Below are 25,853 nucleotides of genomic sequence, written 5' to 3'. Positions count from 1 at the left end.
TCACCACGATTCAGTATTGCATAGTCATCAATTATCTTCAAAAATGTAAATGTATTCAGAAACAAATCTCCAAACTCACTTTACAAGGTCTTTAAAATTGATTGTTGGAGCAGGGCGTGATGTTGTAAGGCAGAACATATTTGATTTACTACAATTACATCCACAAAGAAGACTGAGCAAAACTTTTCTCTCTTACTCATCAAAATTGCGATAGATCCAGTGTCGCTTTTTACCTGCTGTGGATAACACAATCAATAGTCGAATCAATTCTCATATGGAAGACACATTAGTAACAGGAATAGCCTGTTTAAGTCCCATTTCTATGGGCAATTCCGTCCTCTTGGGTTTTGAGTGCAGGACTAAAATGGTCACGTGGAGTGCTGGGGGTTAGAGCAAAACTGAACAAAGACCAGCAGCACCATACGATTAATTATACATGGTAACCAGGAGCGATAGTGCTTCTCCGGCTGTTACTAAAAGCTACATGAATTTTTTTACACCCAGGATGCCAGGCGGAGGCCCATCAGTAAAAATTAGCAGAGATTAGTTGCTTTGAAGTAACATCATCTTTCTTTAGGTTAGTAAAGCTTACTGGAAAGGCTCTCGTCGTTTCATTGTGTCTTACTAATATACTCATTAGGTGAGGTCTCTGACCATGTGCAGTAAATGGGTCTTTTTGAAGCAAAACATTTCAAATCACAACAGATGAATATTATTTCTTAATTAAAATATCAACAAGCTTCCTTTACATTGGCGTGTAGCATACAGTTTTGCTGAGTTTTATGCCCTCTTGCTCAACATATTATGTGAAGCTGTTAGTAGAGAAATCGAAGTCTTATGACGAGTATGAGTGCATTAGGCTCATAGATGTCACGACTGAGACACTGAAATAATGATCTCGCTATCACAGTACAGTATATGACGTCACTCATCTTTGCTACCATCTCTTTTTCCGGTAAGCAAGTAATTGAAGCTTTCCGACAGTGATACTTTCTACGTTAATGACATACCTACAAAGATTTCTGTTCAGTTCTCCCGTTTCATTTAATTGTCCGTCTTACTTAACTGAACTGCATTGTGGTACCAATGAGCCCTCTCCACATCTCCTTCAAGAAGTACTCTGATCCACGTTGGAGGGCCGAGCTCCCTCCAGTTGTAGCTCCTCGCAATCGTACGGTAGCTCCTCATGGTTGGGTGAAAGTCAACAGTAATATCAATATCGTATGTCAAATATCAGTGGGGTTGTTGTCAACATCCTGCCAGTGAAGGCGTGAAACACCAAGATACCCTCAACCAAAGAATGTCACAGCAAGGACACTGAAAATGCTTCAGAATGGGTTTGCTCAACCCAAACACAGTGGCCGGGAATCACCACTCGTGAAATAAATGAACTACTCTGTGCAAGTGTGGAATGGGCGGTTGATCTCGCCCTGCGCCTGTTGTGATGGAAAAGCAACGGAGGCTGTCGAATGCGGAGTGGTGTCAGTCTGTTTGGGGCTGATGGAATAGAACTGAATCTATGAATCTTCGAGCAATATACCGTAATGTGAAAAAATTGGGGAGGGACTGATTGTGTGTCAGAGAACATTGCAAAGGAATTCATGATAAATGTCTGAAAATGTAAGGAGGACAATAGCCAAGAAAGATCTCTGCTTCAGTTCAGTTTGTACAAGAGGGAGTTGATTCCAGCAAACTCGAGTGGGTCTTCCTGTTAGTCAGGTGGTTTCAGTGCAGAATGCCCCACTTTCACAGCTTAGTTCCATTGTCTCTCCCTTTTACGGGCTGCCCCTGTCTTTCCCTATTTGTCTGTCGCCACACACTCTCGTACACTGCGCCCTCTCCGCTCCGCCTCCGTGTTGCCCCCAGAGCGTAGAAGCTGACTGATGCAGGCCGGTGATGCGGACCGCAGCTGGGCCCCATTGCAGCTGTTTATTGAATTGAAACATGAGAGAATCCCATTGGTCCAAAAGCGAGGGAAGACACAAATTCTATTTATAGGGTCGAACGCAGATGCATCCACACACACCTCCACATCCGGGGGAAAGCGGAGCAGAGGAGACTGGCCAGGTGGCTCCCTTTTGTCTCCGGCGACCAGGCTGCGCTTTCCATTGAATGTGCAGTGTGTAGGTGACACTCCCATCTAAATCTGTTATTGTAAAAATGCTGGTGGCTTTATCTTGCTAGGGACACCATTTTAGCACCCTTAAAATACCAATGGGGATAATCGTTATTAGGGCTGAACAATTTTGAAAACCTAATCTTATTGCCAACCCCCCCCCCCCATTCCCTCCTGCAATATTGTGTTTGTGCTTTAATATGATTTTATTTCAAGGTGGTTTTTCTATGTCATTTTGTAACAAACACAAGCAATGCATTCATGTATGTATTACAATAAGCAATATCAGATTCTCAACCTTTTTTCAATAACCTACCCCCTGTGAAATGTTTATCATCCAACTCCCCTCAAGCCAGCTCAAAGCATTTTTTAAGGTGGAAAAAATGACTTTTGCATACATACATTGTAATTAATATCTAAATAGGTATTCTATGTAAAATAATTCACAATAATGGTGTAGTGTTGTGGTTCAAAACGGACCACTAAAGTTCTACGGTAGGATAAAGACAAAAAGTCAATTCTTTTTCATAAAAACAACTTTATTTTAATCGGAAATGCAAATTTAAAACTAAACCATAATCTGAACATTGAAGAACAATATCATGTCAAGCCAGGTTTTAATTGTTGTGTGTCCATGTGCACGTTTGTGTACTTGCATGAATCACAATATGCGACGCTTGCTTACAGTGTACATTTCTTGCATGTGTGGCAAATGCTGCTGGTTTTCCTGTCCTTGTTAGAGGGCCACCGCTTTCTCTTCTCTTATCCACAACGGTCATCTCAAAGATAATCTTCTGATGAGGTTTTGGAAACAATGTAGTAGTCAATAAGAATTTGTCGGGCCTGGAAAAAAACTACTTCATAGATGAATCAACCTAAGTTGGGTTCAAAGTTTACTGATGTTTATGGTACATTGCAGTGATTTATCAAGCGCTATCAGCATGGACTGCTGTGGCAACAATAGGCTTGTAGGTTGTGATTCATGTTGTGCCGACACTATCCAAAAAATCCCAATTACAGGCAGATTTGATGGCATATTTTATTTCAGGTTACCATTTTTTTTATCTTTTTAACTGGTCAAACACACAAAACAAATTGGTGCCTTTTTGTTATGGAGTATGTGATTGTTTAATCTGTCTATGACTGGCTGTCCTGTTGAAGGTACCTTCCTAACGTCCTCAAAAACATTTGAATCCTAATTTGGGTAAGAACTGGCACTCGCGGTGGAGTGGTAGTTTACTAAAAGACAACAAGCCAATAAAGATCAGACAGATATGTTCCAGGCTGCTCAGTTTTCACACCGCAAAAGAAAAAAATGGAACAAGACCATAAGTATTTAGACATGGTCTTGATGCTTTAGAATGGCCTGGCCTTAGTTAATGATGGTAAATGATTAACTTAGAACTTTGCTTCCTTATTAGATTGATGAGTAACACCATTAAGGACATAAACCCCAAAAACCATTACCAGTTTAGTCTTGACCTCTAATCATAGCCTTGTAAAGTTGCTTTTCTTGTCAAGTTTTATAGCCGTTAAGTTATTACTGCCTTGTGGAAACTATGGTGCAATGGTGTGTGTTTGCATTATACATTTTACTATACTAAGTGTTGTTTATGATCAAATTTCTATCGCAAAACCTGTGCTTATATCACGGCACACTGATGAGTTATTGCATTTATCAAGCAGAACATATTCAGCCCAGAGGCCTCTGGCTATCCCTCTCTCGTCTTCCTCACAAGGTTCTTTTGCAAATGACAATGGTCACAGGAATGTCAACATAGAGATAATGTATGGAATGCGTAATCAAACTTCTTACAGAAGCATTATTTTTTTTTTTTTTTCAATATTTCAACTGCCACCCGTAATAACAAATAGAACATGGCTTTAAAGGACAACATAGAGAGTTTAATGGATGCCATTTTAATCACTCTAATTCTTGTGGCTGGAGCATGAAAGGCTAGTGTTTGACATTTTCACTACAGTTGCTATGGTTCCTGCAGGGCTTATTCGCAACTAAGACTAACTCTTATTTCTTGACACTGCAACCATAGAAACCTGCTATCCTCGCTCCCATGATGACCTGGGTAAACATCCCAAAGGATACTGCAGTAGCAGCCATTTGTGCCTAACACCCAGCCTCTTGTTTAGAAGGGCAAACTGGACTTTTTACTCCTATTACTGTGAAGATCTTCACTTCACCTGCTCTTTGTCAAAGTGGAGCAAAATTGTTGTTTCTGCAGCCAACAAAATGAAATGACAGCATGCTGGAGTAGTACACTTTGTCTTCTAAATGTATGTGCGCAGACCAAGGACATGTGACTGAAAATTTCATTGTTAATACAGTTTTGAGTTAAACATCAATAGCGCACGGGTTCATTGCACTCTGAGTCAGGCAGAGGCATGAGCAATCCTCTTAAAGCCTTTCACCGACTGTGCACGTGCATGCATACGTAACAGGAAGGATATATGAGGTACATAACTGGCCAGTGACAATGGAAACTGAGAAATACTTGCCCCTCACTCACACCAAATGCGGAACACCGGTGCCGCAGAATGTATTCAGATATCCAGTCCTTAAAGTATTCTAAAACCAAAATTACCGCTGTGAACTGCTCGCACGTTAACAGTTTTTTCCATTGTTTGCTTTAAGCAAAATGGACTCCTGTGATGGGTTATTGTCATGCAAGATGATTCCTCTTCATCTATATATTTCTCACAGAATCTTGAAGGTTTTGTGCTAACTCTGAGTGCTATGTCAAACTGTTCATAATTCCACCTACCTTAACTAAGGCCCCGGTTTCAACCAACAAAAAATAGTCTCCATTGAAAGTAAAGAGTTATATTGGTGATAAACAGATTTATTTATTCCAAATATCTCTTGGAATAAAAATTTCATTGAACCATGTATAGAAGTTCCCTCATCTATTTAGGAAATTTCAAAGTATCTACAAAACGTAGCTGGCCAACCCCATAGCCCAGACATGTGAAAGGTTGGGGGATTTCTGTCACATGTTTTAATCAGCCAGTACTTGCCAGGAATTCCTGCCGCTTCTTCAGTGTTGCTGTTGGCCTCTTAGCAGTTCTCTGACAAGATTTCTTTCGCATCTTTTCATCAACTTTGGAGAGACGCCTAGCTCTTGGTAGTGTTACTGTTGTGCCATATTTTACCCGCTTGATGATGACTGTCTTCGCTGTGTTCCAAGGGTATATTAGTATAGTATCTTAAATGCCTTGGAAATTGATTTAGTCACTCTGGGAGGCTATTTGGACATTCTGGAAAGAAATTCAGACGGAAGCAGTTCAATGGCTGTAATAATTACCAAGCTGCTATCAAATGAGGTCATATGTTCAAATGTTACTTAACCTGTTAAGATACATAGTTTTGAGCTTTCGGTTTCAGCAAATACAACCTGCCAATGCTGCAAATTCAACAGATGACGATTTCAAGTTCTGTCAAACTTCTAAAACGTCTTGAAACACTGCAGTGCATTTAAAATCTTAGATTTTTGAAAACAAGTACTGTTATCATTGTGAGCCTTATTTATATTTATATATCCACTGGATAACTGCTAACCTTTTTACCTATTTAACTAAATTTAAAAAAGATCTCTCGCTCTCCATAAACACAGCATTATGTACGTACATCTATTTTTACTCAATACCGTTAAGCATCGTTTGGTACATTCGTTCTCGTGATCCCCTTGTGCAAAATGTGCCTACAACTATGAAACTTCCTCCAGTTTCATCATAAGTTTTACAACCCAAATTCCCCAACTTTGTGCAAAGACAACCTTGCAGCATCTTTTAGTTCCTCATAGTAGTAGTGTCTGTAAGATGACACTCGTCCAACCCCTATTATCAAGATCTCTTACCACCGACAGATGGTGTGGCCGAGTGCACTAGAGGTGATCTAGGAAAGGGGCGGGCCGCTGTTTGTACAGGTCTACGTGTCGAGTTGAGGGGGGAGTGCAAGGGTGGGTTGAAAGCTCTTATGTTCACGTTTTAATCATTTATGTAACCTAATCATCCCGAGGAGAATCCCAGTCTTTGTTGACTTGGCCTGGGGCTGCCTTTGTTACTGAGACTGTTACCATGGTAACAGCGGTCTTGTGTTTGAGGTCAAACTGACCCGTGAATGAGCTGGCATATATCCCAGGTGATGAGGCCAGTAATGTCTAAACTTAATGCATGGGATAATATCAATGTGATAACTTTCTGTCGAGCTGATTAAAAAACAAAACTCCATGCAAGTCGCTTCTGAGCTCTCTGCTGAGGCTGTTGTGTGCATAGAGCATCATTGAGCTACTGAGGTAACAAAACATGCAAAAGATGACCCTCGAGCCTCCCCCCATATTTACTCTGCCTGCCCCTTTCCAATTGCATGGACTGTTTGGAGAAGGTGTGGAGACTTGACACCCAATCATCCAAATTAGAGAGCTGGGAAATGCATGGATGGATGTGGCAATATAACGAGATCAACACCTTGTATTGGCCATGGCAGCAAACACAAACTATTAGTTGAGTTCTCGGAAGATTTATGAGACTACGCTTGTATAAAATACCCTGGAGACTGCTTAGAAAATTCAAGAATCATAATAGAATAATAGACAAAGCTGATTTTCATCCACATTATGGTAAAATTCACATTCAGTGGTTGGTCATTAGCTCCCTTTTTTTTTTTACCTGCTTTACTCCGATTCTGTGTCCACAGCAGAAATGTAATTGAGATTAGCCGATCAATCGAATGAACCCTTTAGGACAAGTGTATGAAAATGTTAAATGTTAAGCAAAATTTGGGAAATGAAGCCCTCCCACGATTGCAATGTGCTGTATATGTAAAAGAAAACATTGTATTTGTTCATACTTGACTAAATACTAGAATTTTTAGTGAGGCTGATACAAATTTTGTCAATTAAATTCTATGGATATTCTTGGATATTTAAAAGACTCCAATATATGGTATTTCAATATTTACATTGACAACATGTAGAATGAATAAATCCTTATAGGAATTTAGGTTGCGTATATAAACAATTGTGACCACAAAATGTGGCAAACAAGCAGTAAAATACAAGAGCATTATCTGCACGTGTCAGACGACATTCTTTACGTTGTCTGTTTACACAGTGTGTACCGTGGGTCTTTCCTGAGCATTTCATGTACCGTAGCAGCAGTCCAGCCATTACCATAATGTGGAGAATGTTTTGGGTACCCGCCAAATACAAAAGCCAGCGGAAATGAGCCGACAGAAGGGAGATGCAGAGCTCCTGCAAGAATGAATCATTATCTGGTGGCCCCAGTCCTGCCAGAAATCTGTCACGATCCTGTAAGATGGCAAACAGGTTTTTTTTTTCCCCAACGGTCAAAACAAGAACATTCCATGGAGTAGTATTCTGCAATGAAAATGTCATGTCTTCAATTGATCATGTGCCAATTGGATTTATTTCCACCTAAACAAGTGTTCAAGTGTCAGCTTTGTGCCAACAATTAAATATACAGTATACATACTTGACCACAAACTATTACTAGTCTCCCTTCAGATAAGGACATTAGTAACCCAGTGATCAATAATTATGGTAGACTTACATACAGTACATGTATCTAAACATGTATGTATGTACATTTATGTACATTTTTTTACTATTGATGACAAACTTGAATTTTTCACAAGAGAGCTGTAAGAACCTTAAGAAAATACAATAATGGAGTAGGTGTCACATGAGGAGCAAAAGTTGGACCCAGAAGCAGACAGGACACGGAAGTCATAAAAACAATCTGTACAAACAAAAATTTAAAGGAATAACATAGCACAGAGCTAGATGCAGAACACAAAAAATACTCTGGAAAAACAGCATGGCTACATACGGAAGGCATGAAGATGGAAGAAAGTTTGACAATCTGGCGACATTTTTCTAAGCAACTCGAGCTTAAATAGTGTTGCCTCCCTCGCGGTTCACCTCTCATGACCTTGGTTTCGCAGATTTTGTCAGCATATCATTGCAAAAAAAAATAATTATGAATGATGCACTATTATACTGTTCTAAACAAAATAGTTGTTTAAAAACTGGTGTAGAGCACCAAGGCATTTTGATATTGATATATTTGTATTTTCAATTGGTGCAGAAATAATATTGAGTACAGCAACTTGTCAGTTCTGTTAACCTCGCTTTTCCTTTTTTTTTTCCCCCCACATCTCTTGGTGCAGGCTATTTTTTGCTCATTGATGCAGTCAATAGCGACAGCTGAAAAGACTGAGTTTGTGCTCGGAAAAGAGAGTGCATTTCTCCATCTCCCCCTCTGTCTAACGCACACACAAATAGTTGCAATCTGTCTACCTTATTCCATTTTTTACGCTCCCTCCCTCTAATCAGTTTTTTTACCATTTGCTTATAGCAGAGGGGAAAAAAAACAAAGGGTCCTGGCACCACTGCAGTGTCCATGTGCAAGCTTTCAGCGCATCTGGTCTATGTGCCGTGTAACGTCTCAGCAGACATGATGACTCAGGGGAGGGGTCTCAAATGCACACAGTAAGCTGATAAGCACACATGGACTGTGGTGCAGCAGAGTATTCGGGGGGCCGGGGGCTGAGCAGACACAGTGTCCCTGCTCTGTAAGCGTATATTATGGGTGCTTGTTATTTATCACACTGCAGTCTATATTTTGATTGCACTTCACTTCACAACATACTACAGCAGGGGTGCCCAAGTCTGGTGCTCGAGAGCCCCTTTTTTAGCTTGTTGGAAGTGTCCCTCCTCCAACATTCAAATCATCAGAATCGTTATCAGGCTTTTGAACCAGCACCCTTAAAAGTGCTGGGTTGAAAATTGGACTGAACAAGGAGGTTGGGTCAGTTTGATCCAACTTTGGGTTGTTGACTAGAGGTGCAACAAACACTTTCATCTGCAGTTATCTTGTATGAAAATGGGTTTAGGGCAAAACAACCCAGCTGGTCCAATATTTAACACAAATTGTTTTTAACCCAATATGTTTCAGGGTGTGGTGTTATTGAGGAGGAAAACATAAAATGGGCTGGATAGGACCTCTCGATGGGCTCCCCTGACACACAGTATCCAAATTTCTTTTGTTCTGAACTGAGTTGAGTCACTGACATCATATAGCGCTCGTATCTCAAGTTTGCGATCTCAAGTGAAAGCAAAGCAAAGAGGAAAAACTCGTAAAACTTGTAGTTTGTGTCGTAACTCTAATGCCTACTCTTGCAGCAGTTTCACGTGATGATGACGTACAATCAGTGAGTTGAGCTTGCTCATCAAGTATATTTCGCCATACGAAACTGGGAACTCAACAAACATACTTGCATTTTTCCTGGCAAAGTCACTGAAGGTGCTTATTGCTGTGATGACCCTGAAACTACTCATTTAAACACACAAGTGATGCACGTGATGGTGTCAGAAGCTTACTAGAACATGACTCTCAGCGCTTTCTTCGGGTCCGGGACTTTGCTCAACCCAGTGGAAGTACCACAGAAGCTGACAAATCAGGTTAAATAGCAATGCGACAATGTTCAAACATTTAATTCACTAGTCCAAATGCTGAAGTGGAGAAGGTAACGTTTATAAATCTGTGTTCAAATGAATAATGAGATTAAAAATCGGTACTTGTATTGAAGAGCATTTGTCAAACATGAAGTTTTCAATTGTTCTGCTTGATTAAACAAAGTCCTGTACCGTACTACTAGAGACTTTGTGATTGTTGATTTTAAAGAGACAATGGGAGAGAGAAAGGGTGAGATGCTTTAGATAAATGAAAATTGTATTAATGAATGAATGTGACCAGCCAAGAGAAAATGGCAAGCAAAAAAAAAGAGGGGGGATGATTTTGGAGGCTCTCAGGAAGCAGGCCTGATGCCAGAGACTGTGATAAGTGCTGATGTCATATCTGGACTTTCAAATCTGTCAAAGGGACATCTGCTCAGAGTATTCGTCTCTTTGTTTTAATTTCCTCTATCGCCTGTATATATTGCACAGCCAATGTTGATGTAATTGCGGTGCTTTTGAATCCCTTCGCCATTGGGCCAGCTATGTTTTTTTCTCATCAGTGACTATGTTTACATGCAGTCAATATTCGGGTTAAGGTCAAAATTACGGTTTTTGAAACTTTAGGAATAAGGCGTTTACATGCCCGACCAGACAAAGCTACTCGCACGAAGCTACCCCAATTGAAACCACGACACACATTGACGTCATGACGCATATAGACTAGGGATGGGAATCTTCACCATCAAAGCGATACGATACACATCTCGATACGCTGCCAACCATTCGATGCATTCACGATTCATGGAATTGCCAATGATAACATGCGAAAACTCCCGTCTCCTGCGATACGGTGCAATACAGTACGATTTAATTTTAAAACAATGCGATCCGGTGCAATACGATACGATGCAACTGCATCTTACAGGTCGTATCGATTTTCTGATGCATATCGGTGAATCTTCCCAACCCTAGTACAGTGTGTATACTATAGGGTTGGGAATCTTCACCATCAAAGCGATACAATACACATCTCGATATACTGCCAACGATTGGATGCATTCACGATTCATGGAATTGTCAATGATAAGATGCGATACGATTCTCCCATCTCCTGCGATACAGTACGATTTAATTTTAAAACAATGCGATCCGGTGCGGTGCGGTGCGATACGATGCAACTGCATCTTACAGGTCGTATCGATTTTCCGAATCATATCGGTGAATCATCCTAACCCTAATATAGACGTCATTTTCGCTTGTTATTTTCTGCTATAAATGAAACACATTATATTCATGTCACTCACCACAGAAATAAGGCAGTAGGTTTCCTCCTCGTTCCAAAAGTATCCTTTTCTGCTGCGTCTTTCAGCATGAATGTTTCCACCGAGTTGAAGGAGCGTGGACTTATACAGATACTGACGTATACAGACTTTCATTTTCAGCATAGAGAAAGAAAATAATCTGGAGAAATCACTGTATTCACGCACATACAAGTAGTTCCGTACTCCAAAGACCAAGATTCCTGGCGTGTAGAGCCAGGGCATGCGGAGATCACAAAACAATACGAACCCTCGTCTCCCTGGTCTCTTCATTTTTTTTTTCACACTTCCCTCTGAAGTGCCAGATGCATATGCTTACTAAATTTGGTTGGTGCTGGTGATGATGCTAATCTCCTGATGATTTATGAGATGCTACCTGCTAATAGGTAGAAACAGAGCTGTTAAAGGGATGTCTCAACGTTTCGTGAATGTCGTAGCCGAATGCCTGAGGTAGCCTTCTTCATTATCAACCTTTTTCTATTTGTTAGGGTAACCATGGTCAGACGTACAAGTTGGTCTTGTTTAAAATGTTCTTGGATTCCCAAAATTCTGAAAAATTTCATTTCAAGCTTAAGCTACAACTCTTGATACTTGAATAGTCTCACTTGCTCCATCACCATTTCACAGTTAAATTATTTTTAGTTTTTTTTTTTTTTTTTTAAATAAAAATACTTCAAATGTTGACTTCCTTACCCATTGGAGCATACTAGTATTCAGTTCCTTGTTGACCACTACACACTTCCTCTTTGCTTGGGTGTTCATTGTTGAGACTGATTCATACTCCATATTAGAGGGATTGAGGCATTTAAAAGATCATGCAAGAGAAATTCGGTTTCCAGCCTGTTCCAGTGTGTTTATCCAACATTTGAGGACGGAGGTTTGTTAGAAGTCTGGTATGAATTTTTTGCCATAGTTTAGTTTTCGTAAACGTACTGTTGTGTGCCCAGTGCTGAAGGACTCAAAGGACTCTCATGATCATTTCATGACTGGCATGTGACTACTATTACCACTACTTCCTTTATATCATGTTAACCACATGAAGAAAGAATTATTATTACAGACTCCCTGTGTGACTGGTGTCTTGTGATTATTGTATCATCAATGCGGTCAATTCATATTTTCTCATTTATCTCTATTCTTTATCCATAATAATTTGAAAGACTGGCATCCTTCTGTTTTCCTGTGAAAAACAGTGAAAAAGTACAATACCTTTGGTTCATTTACTCCAAACGAGCAATTGTTTTTAATTGGCAGATTTTGACACATCCTAAATTTTTCAGTAAACACAGTAAGTGGCATTAGTTTGCCTGATCGTATTGATATTTTTCTTTTAATATTTTTGGCTCTATTTTTTTTCCCCCCTCTGAACTCATTACATTTCAAGACTTGTCCCCCCTCTGGCTGACTTGAACCCTTAATGCCATTTCATGCACATATCTCCCAAAGTAAGCACACAATGCCCCCCTGGGGAATGCTTTATCTGCACAGTAAATGCTTACATAACCTTTACATTACTTGTGACAGTGGTTGTGGGTGGGGATGGTGAACTTGGTACTTTTAAAATTTAGCAGGCGCCAAAGGCTCAAATCAAGGTAAATGACAGAGCGTGGGATTATATTATATCATCTGATTGGCCAACAGATACATTATGGAAATTTTTTAACGACGCAGCAAGGGACTGCTCGGTAAACGTCCATTTTCTTGTTTTAAGCAAGTGAAGTCGTGAAAATTGGACAATACACAGATCTGATTAGCTGAATCATATCTGCAGGTATTTATACACAATAAGTGTTTGGTCATATCATCATAACTTGCCAGTCAATCATTGATTGCTTCAGCAAAATTGAAGACGATATGCATTTTTACATTGATCCATGTGTGTGTGTAGTGTGCACGCGTGTGTGTGTACATCGATCCACTCCAGCCTCAGGCTTTCTCGACATCACTTACAGAAGGTTAAAGGAGGCAATACCATGCTCGTCTCCTTTCAGGAAGATTAATAATAGTTCATTTCTTACTAATGGTAGCATATTTCATGTGCTTGTTTAAAAAGAAGCTTTATCATAAATGCTGAACAACAACATATCCTAAACATCCTCTAGAGATCAATACATTCAGATATATCACTTTTGCAGTTCAATGCTAGGAGTTTTGTATTCATGTGTTGCGTAGTCAACTGTTTACCTTTCCCGTAAGATATTGAACTAGACTGTGGCCAATTTAAAGTGTCACTTTGCCGATGGACGTCATGTGTCTAAGTTTGACTCTGATATAACACGCATTCAGTGTTCACTGGGAATAGTGACAGTCATGTTGCTTTACTTCCTGGGTGTGTGTGGGCATCACTGATATCCAGTGGCGGTAAAAATCGCCCTTTTCTCAGAGTGACAGCTTTAATCCCTGAAACCTGTGAGTGCATGTATAGGGAGTGTGCTTGTGTCACCGCATGTTTGCATGCAGGGAGGAAAAACTGCCTTTCAGCTCTTATCAGTGAGCCAGCAGAGTGGGGCCGATCACCTAGCACTGCTGAGCTAACAATGTGGAGTTAATTGCCTTTCAGTGGAAAAATGAAAGTGGGGTTGCGGGCCAGTGAGTGGGGGAGGGGTCATTTTGTTTCCTGGTAGTTTGGCTTTTTCTGTTTTTGATGAACCCTTGTTCCAGCGCAAATTGCTGTGCCATAAACCACCGGCCAATCCTTTTAGATTATTCAATGTGGGTACAAACAGATTTAACACAACCTGTTGGAAATGACATTACGCAAGCAGCAAAGGAGAGAGAGATGAAGGCGATAAAAGTGATAAAGTAGGGATGGGCAGACAGGTGGAGTGGTGCTTTGTGCAGTCAACTTGATCAAGAGGTGGGCGGAGTTTGGCATGTGGACTGTATGTTCTGTCCAAGCCATAGCACGCAAGGTCGTTCAAGGTCTGCTTTTATGCTAGATAGGATTGTGTAGTCGATCATCATGTAGTACAGCGGAACCGCGGTTTTCAAGATTACTCTTTGACAAAGTTTGAGAAAAAGGGAATTCTATGAAAGTATTGAATATATATATTTTCATGAATAGCTAGTTTTGTATAAATCAAATGGTACAGTAAAGGTTTCGTACCTCGCTAGAAGTTCTTTCTTAAATTCTATCGTATTGTGTGTGTAAATTTCTTCATTAAAGGGTAGGAACGCAGCACTTTGTTTGGCCCGATTATATTTTATCTCGCAGTTGTATTCGATAAACAAGAGCAATAACCGTAGAATACATTACAAAATGCTTGGGATCAACACTCAGAATGATGCTCACTGAATGAGAAACAAGGTTCAGACTGAGTCACGAACACATTGGAGGCTTTGTGCAAGCGCTCAATTCCGGGAAATGAGTGACTGTGTTACTTGGTGTTTGTATAAAAACGGAGCCCATCCATTTTCTGAACCGCTTAGTCCCCACGGGGGTCGCGGGCGTGCTTGAGCCTATCCCAGCCATCATCGGGCAGTAGGCGGAGCCGATTTACAAAATCTGAATTGAATTGAAAATTTGAATTGTACAAAAACACAGAAACCGTGATGCCATTGCATAATACAATTTGATCACGTCCCTTCAATTAAGTCAAGAATCTATGTTCAGTACAGTAGTAAGCACGCGCATCCGTTTACCAGTACTGTCTGGCACAAGCGACTTTCTGTTGTCGACCGCCGCATTTTCTTCCTCTGAATGCCAGGTCTCTTGTGTCTAATTGCATTTGTCACTGTTTGTAGCCTCCAATGCCTTGCACTCTCCATTACTTCATTCCATGGTGATGTGTCTCTGCTGCTTTGCTCTAAATTGAATCAAATGTTGACACTATCTGTCTCCTGTAAGAGAATTTCCCGCAATCTCAACCGACCCTTGAAAGAATACAGTCACTGTCCTTTTGAAGAGGAGCGGCCACCATTTTTCAATGAAACATTACACTGACCAGGCCTTTTGCTTTGTCTACAGTGTAGTGGAACTTGGCAATATGAAGCTGCAGTCACTACAAATGGACATTAAAACCTATTTGTGATTTATTTGACCATTGAGAATTGTCAGATTTGTGGAATTGATTGATTAATCACAATATGCAAAATCTTAACTATTCGCCAATCACCAATTTTACCCATCAATACCTTAATGTGCGAGTGCTGAAAGTACGCAAGATTTAAATGTGACACGCACAGTATTCATTCATAATTTTCAAACTTGAGTAAAATGCCAAATGTCCATCCCTAGCATTCACATGTATGTAGCAGCAGGAGAACTATCTCCGTATGCTTCACAAGCATGGGAAGGACAAGAAGCTTGGTGCCTGTAGGACTGGGTCACATGCCAAAATACTCTGAGCAATTTTCCATCATATGGCACCACAGAGTGTCATCAGCGAGAGAGATTGCACGCATCCGTGTCAGAGAGCCCACCAGCATCAGACATTTTAGCGGTGATGCTCAAGAAGTTTGTCACGAACGATGTAGTATTCATACGAGTTCTTTGATACCCGGTGAATACTGCTAGCTTCTGCTAAATTCACTGTGTAACCATGAGTGTCTAGTCCTGTAAACTAGGTACTTTGTGCTGAACAAGATGAATGTGATGGAAACGGTAATACAATTACCGATGACAAATCACATCCAGTGGATTTATAGCTCAGCGGTATTACTCACACGCGCATGCACAAATACATGGACTTGCATTCATGGAGGGGTGTGCATCATGTTGGGATTGCTTGGTCTGGATTAGTGGTGGAGGGATTGTGCTGAATCGCAGGTTCACAGAGGAAGCAATTCAGCAGTGTTGTGCTAGCATGTTTTTCCCCCAGTGAAACAACAAATAAAAGAAGTCCAAATATGGTTCAAGGAGTTATGGCCAAGTGGTTTCATCTCCCATTTTTTGTCCCTTGTTATGAGCCTGTTTTTGAGAAAGTCATGTAGTACCTAGCCATAGGATGCTGATGATCTGATATTGGAATTCAGATGACAAAGAGACAAAAACAAAAGTGCTTACTTTGCTGTTCCGCTGATCCTTGAACAAATTGCCAGGGCGATTTTCACCCACAGTCTGGGGACTTTCCAGTCACGTTAACATCATGTGTTCAACATGTCATAAAGAGTCAAGAGAGGGAGGTGTCCCCTTTGTAAATCATTCACTGCTTGTTGATCCACCTGTAAGGCGAAAGACCTGCCTTCCTGTTTTTTCCACCACTTGGCGCGATGATCTCACGCTTGCAGTATTTACATTGAAAATGTACAAAAACTGTTTTATTTTTTCTCTTGTTGGGTTTTTTTCCATTACAAATCATTATTGGTGACTCACAGTCAGATGAATTGTGTTGCCTAACAAGGGACCACATTGTAATACATTACGAAAGGAGTCGATCAATTTGTGTAGAGTTCAGTTTCCTCTTCATCGCTGATTAAGATTGTAGTTGTTGACTTGTTAAATATTAGAAGGGATATGGTTTACAATCCAAACTTTGCTGCACACTAAAAAATAACACTTAGATAATATTTAATGGTTCTCCAACTTGTAATGAGGATGGTACTGTTAAATATTAGACAAAAGTAGTTGTAATTTAAAGAAATGATTCACAATACTGGATGGATCAAGCTCATGCTCAGCATACCTTTGTATGAACTTTGCTGCATGCCAGAATGATCAGAAAAGTTTTACTTAAATATTTGTTTGTGTTTAACATTGCACATTGGTCAAGACTTTTTCACTTACAGACATTGTTTAAAGTTTGGAATGAGTTCCTAACTTGAATGAGCTTTTCTTTTCTCTGCCTGCCAAAATGTTAACAAATGAAAACATAAAATACAGTATGTATATAGTTTCTGATGTCTGCGGGACGGCAGCATCAGTTCTTGGAAAACGTGCTAAGATTAAACACATGGACTGGAAACTCAAACCTAAAGTTTGTCTTTGTCTCTTTCCAAAGTGAACGAGTACGTGTTCATGGTCCAAGCCAGAGGGATCCGGATCAGAGAAAATGTGAAGAATATCGGTGCTCAGGTCCTGGAGCAGGTGGTGAGGGGTGCTTACAGCAATGGCACAGGTACTTGACACATCTCTCTACCCTGAGGCCCGCCAGGATTGGACGGCCCATGCACGAATAATTGTGTAAAGACAAGGATTGACAATTTTGCCCTTTTCCAGATTACTCTTATGACTTCAACATGAGCGAGAGTGATGCTCCTCCCACTGCATACCTCCCTGAGGGCTTCACGTATCTCCCCTCACAAGTTTGCCCTCAGAAGCTGCCCTCCATGAGTAAGTTCATTGTTGAGTTTATTTTATTTTTCTTCAAACATTCATTGTTCGGGTTATCTTTTGTTGCCACTTAGCCCAATCTGTTCTTTCTGGTGTTTTTTGGGTGTCAAAATTATCGATTTCTTTATCAGCTCTCATTACTTTCTCTCTCTCTAAAAAATACCTCTTGACCACTGTAACATTTTTTTCCCTATTGGGTTGCAGTTATGGTGTTTTAATTTCAGTTTTGATTGATGATTAATACAAATGTTGTCATTGCACGGAATAACTTAATGTGCCTAATTATGCTTCAGAGGTCTCAACCGTTAAAGCGTTTCAATCACTTTGCTCTCACTACCTCCTACGTGCTCATTCACTAACCAGCTTTTGTAATCATTAACGCATATTGCTTTTTGTTGTTTTTCTTTCCACTGTTTCATATGATACAAAACCGTGTTTTTGTTTGTTTCGTTTTTGTTTTTTTTTTGCCTGCAAACACAAGAGGGTAGGTTGGAGGTGAATATGACTGAAGTGTCACTGGAGGATGTAGAGAGATCACTGCTGCAAGAAGAGACAACTTTGGCCTCAGGAGGCCACTGGAAGCCCAAAGACTGTTTACCTCGCTGGAAGGTATGTCACCACACACTGCGGAGGAGCATTCACCAAAATGCATGCATAAAATAGTCAACCCTTGATGAGCACACTTGATTTTCTCTGTATGATAATTTCATTTGAAGCCAAACAAGTTGACATGCAGAAGAAAGGCATGCCTGTGAATATTTTGTGTTCATCCCCGTCATCGTTTCTCAATCAATCAATCTTCTGGTTGTTTTAGTGGGTTTTTCCATTGAGAAAACAAAGAGGTCTACTATTTGCTTGTAACCAGCAATCCTGCATGCCATACGTCTGTTTGGCCCGAGAGTGTGCGAAAAACAAATCTATACATTCACTCTCCAATTGAACAAGCTTGACTCTCTCAACTAACAAGCCAACAAGTGCTTTTTGTTCATGTGACTTTTGTTTGCTTTATATTCATTTTCAAAGGAAGCTCAAAATGCAGTTTTGAATACCTACCTGCAAACCCATGTAGAAACACCAATGCAGTTTTCGACCGACAATGACTGCCTTGCTTCATATGTAATTGAATGAATGTCTGATATCATTGCACAAATGAGATTTCTTATTTTTCCCTTGTTGCAAGCGCACCTGCATGTTAAGTCATGTCTCTTTGGTTGCCTTAGGTGGCAATCTTAGTCCCGTTCAGGAACCGACACGAGCACCTTCCTATCCTCCTGAGACATCTGGTGCCAGTGCTGCAGAAACAGAGGCTCCAGTTTGGCTTTTATGTCATAGAGCAGGTATTTTTCCAGCTTTACTACCAAACATTTAGCAATGCGATGAGACTTCTCAAAATGATGCATACTTTGCCTAACTACACAGATAAATTTGAAAATTGGAAGATAGATTCCGGAGAAATTTTGGTTTTTTTTCCCATCCATCTATCCATTTTACTTATCTTGTGTCAGAAAAAAAATGGCCTTTGTTGTAGTGTGAAATTGCTCAATCAAATTTGGTCCAAATTTCCTTCAATATAGACTAAAAGTGTTTAACTTAATTATTTGTATTTGTCATCATTGACTATCTTCTCATCAACCTTTTGTAATGTTAATTATGGCGGCATACACAGGAAGTCCGGCAACTTGTTTTATGGGTTCAGTCATGTGACCTTCATGGCTAAATGCATTTGTTGTGGGGGATTTCAAAGGCCTTCATTTAAATTTCACAAGGATGGCAGGTTGCTATAAATCCTCCCACAATGAGCAGGCGCATGTGTTCCTTGGCCACTTAAATAATTTCAATCCCCCATTCAGGCCGGCACAGAGCCCTTCAACCGAGCCATGTTGTTCAATGTGGGCTACAAAGAGGCCATGAAGGATCTGGAATGGGACTGTCTGGTCTTCCATGATGTGGACCACCTCATGGAGAATGACAGGAACTACTATGGCTGCACAGACATGCCCAGACACTTTGCGGTCAAGCTTGACAAGTACTCGTACATGTGAGTCCCAGATACGGTCTCCTCGGGGATGGGGGTCTCGAGTAAGTGCGGCTCATGTTTGATACTCATTTAATATACGTTTAATTGTTCCTCAAAGGCTTCCGTATAATGAGTTCTTTGGCGGTGTGAGCGGCCTGAGAGTGGGACAGTTCAATAAGATTAATGGATTTCCTAATGCGTTCTGGGGCTGGGGAGGAGAGGATGATGACCTTTGGAACAGGTAAGAACAGAGAGACACACAGACCATGTCCTATCAAAGTCTACAATTGCAGCAACCTGTCAATATAACATTAAGTATGTCCAAGAGCTGAACGAACCACCTAATCTGGTTATGTACTGGTTTTTTTTTTTGTCCTCTCCATTTACCTTTTGTCACACAGATTTGTCTTTCCACTGGCTTTGATCAGATGCAGCTGTGCACACACACAGCGCTGGTCTTTTATTACCAATTTCAATCGTGTACTATACTTGTTTGTCTATTTTATGTTTCAAGCTGCGTGCGTAGTCTTGACAGGCATACTATGAACATATGGTAATTAGTGTCACCAACGGAGCATTTATGCATCAATGAGCACCAAATGTGTTTGTAGAGTGCTGTTTGCCAATTACACCGTAAGCAGACCACACGGAGAGCTGGGGCGGTACATGTCCATTCCACACCACCATCGCGGAGAGGTCCAGTTCCTGGGGAGGTCAGTGTCGTTGCATGCTAAACTCACTCATTCACACGCGCTCTGGTACCCTCTAATTGGAACGAAGCTTAGGCTCATGTGAGCCAGTCACATGAGAAGCCCGAGCAATGACTTGAAGGGAATTCAAACTTGTTGGTTCAAGACTTTGCATGTGACATATTTCAAATCGCTCAGGACAAGTCATCCTCACTGGGAAAGTTCAAGTTGCATTCATTTCATTCAAATTGTTTGTAAATATTATTTGTCCACCAATCAATTTTACCCTAGCAATACATTGCAGATGAGTTTAATTCGCTCCATGACTACACTAATATCTCAGATCATCTTTCTCCATTGAAATGATTGGAAATGCCATTAATCCGTTCCAACCCACCCCAAAAAAAACTTTTTTAAAAGGGGAAGTCAACCCCCAATTTCAGGAACACATAAAGCCATCTCAGAGTTGTCAGTTTACATGTGTTGATACAATAGTTTGAGATCAAATATCAGTTGCGTAAAACGTTCATAAGTTAAAGTGAGATTTCGTCAAATCACAGCCCCTACCTCGAAAAACTTGGGTCACTGGTGTTTCAAGGCGTCACTATAGTAGTTGAAGAAAAAACTATTGAAACCCACCAACCTGATGAATTGTCTGATTGCTCTCGCAGGTATAGTCTTCTTCGCCATTCAAAGGAGAGGCAGAAAGTGGATGGCCTGAACAACTTAAACTACTCCCCCCTAGTGTCCAAGAGGCCTCTTTACACCAACATCACGGTCAGCTTGAGCAGAAATCTTGCACCTGTAGCCGACTACTGATGTAGGCAGAGCTGGACTGAGAACCACCCGGGAATCAAAAGTCTTCTGGGACATCAGCCATATCTCACCAGTTGCGGCACTGCTGAAAAGCGTTTTAGTTTGTTCGTGCTTTGTTTCTTTTGTGGGTATGCAAAAAAGAAAAAAAATACGGAGACTCAAAATACGCATTGGCTAAATCATACAAGAAAATAAGGATAAACGCTGCACTTGTTTGTGCCACAGTCCACCACTTCACTCATCTGGAATTATCTAGTCTTCAGTGTCCACATGCCTTTTGCACCATTTTGGCCTTCAACACCCATCAAGTCATTAATTTTCTTCATTGAGTCTGCGATTAACTCATCCCTGCACTTCAGTTTACATTAGTTCTATAAAATAGGCCATGAGACACACTTGCCACTCTTGCACGTGCGCAGCAGTTTGACTTAAAACGTGATGACGTGGTCTATTATTTTTGCTTTTGCACTTCTTACTCCTTACATGAATGCAGTAGTCCTGTGAAAACATTTGCATGCACAAACACACGCATACACATCTGCGAGCGAGCGAGCGAGCGAGCGCTCACACACTCACACACATACACGCACACCTTTTACCACACGGAAGCTTGCAGCTGGTTCTGCAAAAGGTATGCCAAAATCTACAAACGAAGAGAACTATGAAGAGTGTTTTCAATCATCTATATGTGAGATAGTTTACGCTAAATTTAGAGTATATAAATACCTTGATAATTTCTTACAGCTATATTTTACCCTGTGAACGTACCATTCGAAGACTGTGATATTTGTGTTTGCAATGTTGCTTTGGGTGTACGTGGCTGCCAGCGAGGGAGTGGCTGTAGGTGGGAAAAGCGTTGCTTGTCCTGTTAGCAATAAGCTGTAATATCACAGAGATGACTTTGGACCCGACTGCCTCATGAAACAGATGCAATAGCCCAGGTGCTAGCGTATACTCGCATTGGACTACGAAGGCGGAAAGACTGCGTATGCAAAGGTTGCGGTCAGCGCACCTTTGGCTAAGTCAACACGCCACCCGATGGAAAAAGGGCGTCTTCTCAGAACCTCTGCATGACCGCGTGCTTGTCTGGGAGTGTGTTAGCGAGGGAGAGCCTATGCAAATGGCTTGGATGGATCAAGTTGTCGTGTCATCAGAGTCGGAGTGACAGGATTGTCTTCAGACCCCGCTTTGTTTGCCGGGCGTAATCACAGGCCGTTTTTGTTTTGTTTTTGTGATCGCCTCAGTTTTCATGATCTAACTAGATCACACTTGATGGCTGTCACTGTCCAGATGGTGTTTACAGAAGCTTTTGATTGATTTGTCCGATTGCATAGTGCCCCCCCACCACCACCACCACTGTAAAACTTTGGTAATATATTGATGCCTGCCTTCAGTAATATTATTTTAAAAGTAAAATCCTCTTTCACGCAGATCTGAATATTTAAGGCATCAGCTTCTATACCGTCGATGACCAACCCTGTCAGGTTGTGTTGTCGAGCAGCTTGCGAGTCGAACATCGCGCATCGACACCGGCTGATGTTCATCGAGTACACGGCTGTCAAGTAATTGCCCTTGTTTGATTTAAGTGTGCTCTGAATTGACCATTTCAATCTAAACATTAAAAAAAAAACACACACACACAGATACGCTCTCACTGGCTGTCGTCTCGTCACGAAGCTACTCCATTTCACTCATATCACCTTGTATGCATTTAAGATGTATGTGTGTTATTTTGTGGGGTGAGGGTGGGCGATGAATTATTGTTGTTCCCACAGTGAGGCTGGACCTCTTTTTATTTATTTGATCCCTTATGGATTATTTTCTGTAATTGTTTTTGTTATTCTAATTTCTGCCGGTTGATGTGTGCTGATTATGACAAGATGTATGACAGGCCGTGTTAGACGCACTGAATCTTGTAGTCATGTGTTATTTGTGTGGGGGTTGTGTGGTTCGGATCCTGTGTTTAAACCTGGGAGCAGCTTTATTTCATCCAGACGCAAGGTCTGACCAAGTAGAACGGGACCCGTTTAAGATGGTGTGTGTTGATTTGCTCAGCAGACACGTCTGAGGACGCCATTTTGTGTGACAACCGCTGGAAGCGCAAGAAAGCCAATTACGTGTAAGCTCCTCATGGCTTTCATTGAGCACCTCCTTTTAGAGTGTTAATGGCGCTGACCTGCTTGATAGCTTCTCTCTCAGAAGTTTCCCCATGCGCTTTTTCAAAACTATTCCAAGAACAGTCAGATCATTCCTATTAACTAATCACAGTTGTAGATGTAAAACTACAACTCTTCCATCATCTAAAAATGTAGGGAAAAAAATCGATTTGGCATTTCGGTAAAACCTTGGTTTTCATAAATCCATTCCAGAAAGTTTGACTAAAATTGAATTCCATGAAATCTAAAGCAAGATTTCCTACAGGAAATAGTATCATCTCTTAAGTAAATATCTTCTGCGTTATATCCTAAAACAATGTGAAATGATAAATTCAAATGACTCGTGAAGTGGCTGAATGAACTTTTCAACGGGTTTAATGTTTACAACGAGAAATGTTGTCCTTTATTGGATTGTCGTGTTACTCGTTTTCTTTATGAAACTTTAACTGATGGCAAGGAGCATTCGTCAATACAAGCTTTAATTAACTACTCAAAATAATAACGAGCCTCCCGATCGGCTTGGCATCACCTGGACAAGTTGGGGCAAAACAAATGGCATAACATCCTGTCAAAAATCAGGCCTTCAAAACAAACGTGCCACAGTTTAAAATGTTTCGCCATGCTTCATTTGGCCCTTTAGTGGCATATTTATTCTATTCTGTGCTTGTCTTTTTTTTTTTTTTTTAAGAACGACTGTTCCTTAATGTTGCTCAAGAAAGTGTGTCTATGTACTTTTATTTTGAAAGTCTGATTTTTGACAGGAGATGTTTTCTAGATTTTGGAGAGCGGACCGTGAGGGTTAATGCTACTGATTTGTTACTGAAACCTTGCTTGGTGGAATACGCCTTGCTGTCAAATAAGCCACACAACTTAACAACGCGTAGAAAATGGTCGAAATACTTAACATATACCAGGAAATAGGAAAACTGAGTTTTCACTGTGCTTGCTTGTTTTGGGGCAACACGTGGAAATGTGCTTCTTCTACTGTATTCAACCATCAAGAGATTGTTTGTTCTGATTCAGCGTCAAAGTGCATATTTACCTCCGAACCAAACTACCAAGAGATGCTCAGTGGCAGTCGTGGATAGTCACAGAATTTGTGTAAAGGACAAAAGCTTCTTCATGCGTGTTTGAGTGAAATGGCGGAACCCTCCAGAGGTGGAACTGCACTCTTTCTAGAGTTGAGATTTTTGTAGTTTTCTTTTCCTGCACTGATAATGATTTATAGGGGCCTGGTAGTGAAACTCGGCAGGTTCTTTATTTTCTTGACACTTCTACATGAAACACTGTATATGTTTTACTTCATCATTGCTTTAAATTAAAAGCTCAATGGACATATAGAAAGAACCAAATGGTTAAGGTTAGGAGCATTCACATGAGGATTTGACACGAATGGTGCTCGCTATATGAAGAGACCTGATTTGTCAGTGTAAAGTCAGTATTGGGCTTCATTTTCAATAATGTAGAACAAGCAGCTTCATCTGCCTGCTGATGAATTAAAAATGAATTTTTTTTTCTTCCTCCTATGACACTTAGACTGGCTTGTAAAACTATAAATCAGTCTGCACTCTCATGCTTTTGTCCAAAACAGAAAATTGATTGTTTTTCAGTTGGTGATAGGAGCATGCTGGCCAGTCAAGTACCTCTTCTATTATTTATATATATATTTATATATTTATATATATATATATGAATATATATATATTGTAACTGGTCTCAGTTCAGGCAAAGATGAAGCCTGCTGCTCATGATACCATAACCTCACCTGTTCTGATCCATTCTATGCTGGTTTAAATGAAGGAACCATACTTGGGCATCTGATAAAACTGGCAGCCTTAAAAGCTTCTTAATTTATTGCAGTGTTTTTCACTCAATTTTTTTTTTTTTTTTTTTTTTACAAGCAAAATATTTAAATTTCGATAAGTGCATATCAAGTTATCCATTGTAAATATTGTTGTGTGTAGTGTTTTAGAAAATCTATAAGGTCTTAAATTTACTACAGATGGTAGCATAAAGAACAAGGATTTGGAGTGGGTTTGGCTGGTACGGGTGCCATTCATGTGAAGCTTACATAGTGACGACATCAATGTCTTTGCATCTCTGCTTCCCAGCACATCCTTTTTTTCTAACCTTAAAAAAAAAAAAGTATCCTCGCTTCCCCAAATTTTGATTCCTCTCACATTTGCAGATGTGTTCTACATTCAAGTGGCCTCCCTCACTTAAGATGCTGGTATTGACGTAATGTGTCACGGCAGAAGTGGGCACCTGCCTTTGTATTCTTTTTCTGCTCGTGACATCTCCAAGGGTGACGGCAGTTGGAGTGTAAATGTGTGGGCGTCACTGTAAGGCTGCAAAGACGTCTGCCAAAAACACCATGTGCTTTAAATGCGACAAAAATACTGGCACCCAAACCAGCGACGCAATCTGCTCCAAAATATCCAATGATTCATTTTCTATGAATTTGAACCAATAATGACAAGAAACAGACTCCACCAAATTATCAATGAGTAAATTATTGACTCGATATTGTCCCTGACTGTAAAGAGGGACATGATCCCTGAATTAGAGTCACTTTAAACCACTTGTCAAAAGTTGATGTCAGCCTTACGTGGATCTGTTTGTGTATTGGCATATTTATCTTTTGATTATAGAAATTTGTATGATGGGGATTTTCTTTTATACCATCGTTATTGTCGAAGTACACCAATAAAAAAACTTGTAAAGATGCAACGGCTCTGTCTTTATGTTCCGCATCGCCTATCGGTTACTGGCAATGGCCAAGCCTCCCCAATGTGGTTGGTGACTCCATTTTTAAGTCTTCCTCATATTTTGGTTACATTTCACTGCAAACGTGAGCATATACGCTGGTTGGCCACTGAAGAGTTTACGTTGGCGCTTAAGCAAATCAGAGCCCATACAGTAAAAGGGTTCAATTGTTAGTCTTGGCTTGTGACAAGATCAAGTCTGGTTGTT

At 40.5% G+C, this 25,853-nt stretch overlaps 1 protein-coding gene across 1 annotated transcript in view; it reads left to right on the top strand.

Moving 5' to 3' along the window:
• Nucleotides 1-25,606, top strand: part of b4galt5 (UDP-Gal:betaGlcNAc beta 1,4- galactosyltransferase, polypeptide 5) — a 29,462-nt gene extending 3,856 nt beyond the window's left edge. The window contains exons 2-9 of the mRNA XM_085905952.1: nt 16,871-16,987; nt 17,089-17,202; nt 17,684-17,811; nt 18,423-18,539; nt 19,053-19,240; nt 19,338-19,460; nt 19,831-19,932; nt 20,580-25,606. Of these exons, the coding sequence (XP_085762078.1) occupies nt 16,871-16,987; nt 17,089-17,202; nt 17,684-17,811; nt 18,423-18,539; nt 19,053-19,240; nt 19,338-19,460; nt 19,831-19,932; nt 20,580-20,727 (1,037 nt within the window). The 3' untranslated portion in view covers nt 20,728-25,606. The remainder of the gene's footprint in view (nt 1-16,870; nt 16,988-17,088; nt 17,203-17,683; nt 17,812-18,422; nt 18,540-19,052; nt 19,241-19,337; nt 19,461-19,830; nt 19,933-20,579) is intronic.
• The last annotated feature ends 247 nt before the right edge of the window (nt 25,607-25,853 follow it).

This window comes from Syngnathus leptorhynchus, chromosome 1 (assembly GCF_054491065.1).
Source record: "Syngnathus leptorhynchus isolate UIUO chromosome 1, UIUO_Slep, whole genome shotgun sequence".
In the NCBI taxonomy this organism is placed as follows: domain Eukaryota; kingdom Metazoa; phylum Chordata; class Actinopteri; order Syngnathiformes; family Syngnathidae; genus Syngnathus; species Syngnathus leptorhynchus.
This window is presented reverse-complemented; position numbering and strand designations above follow the sequence as displayed.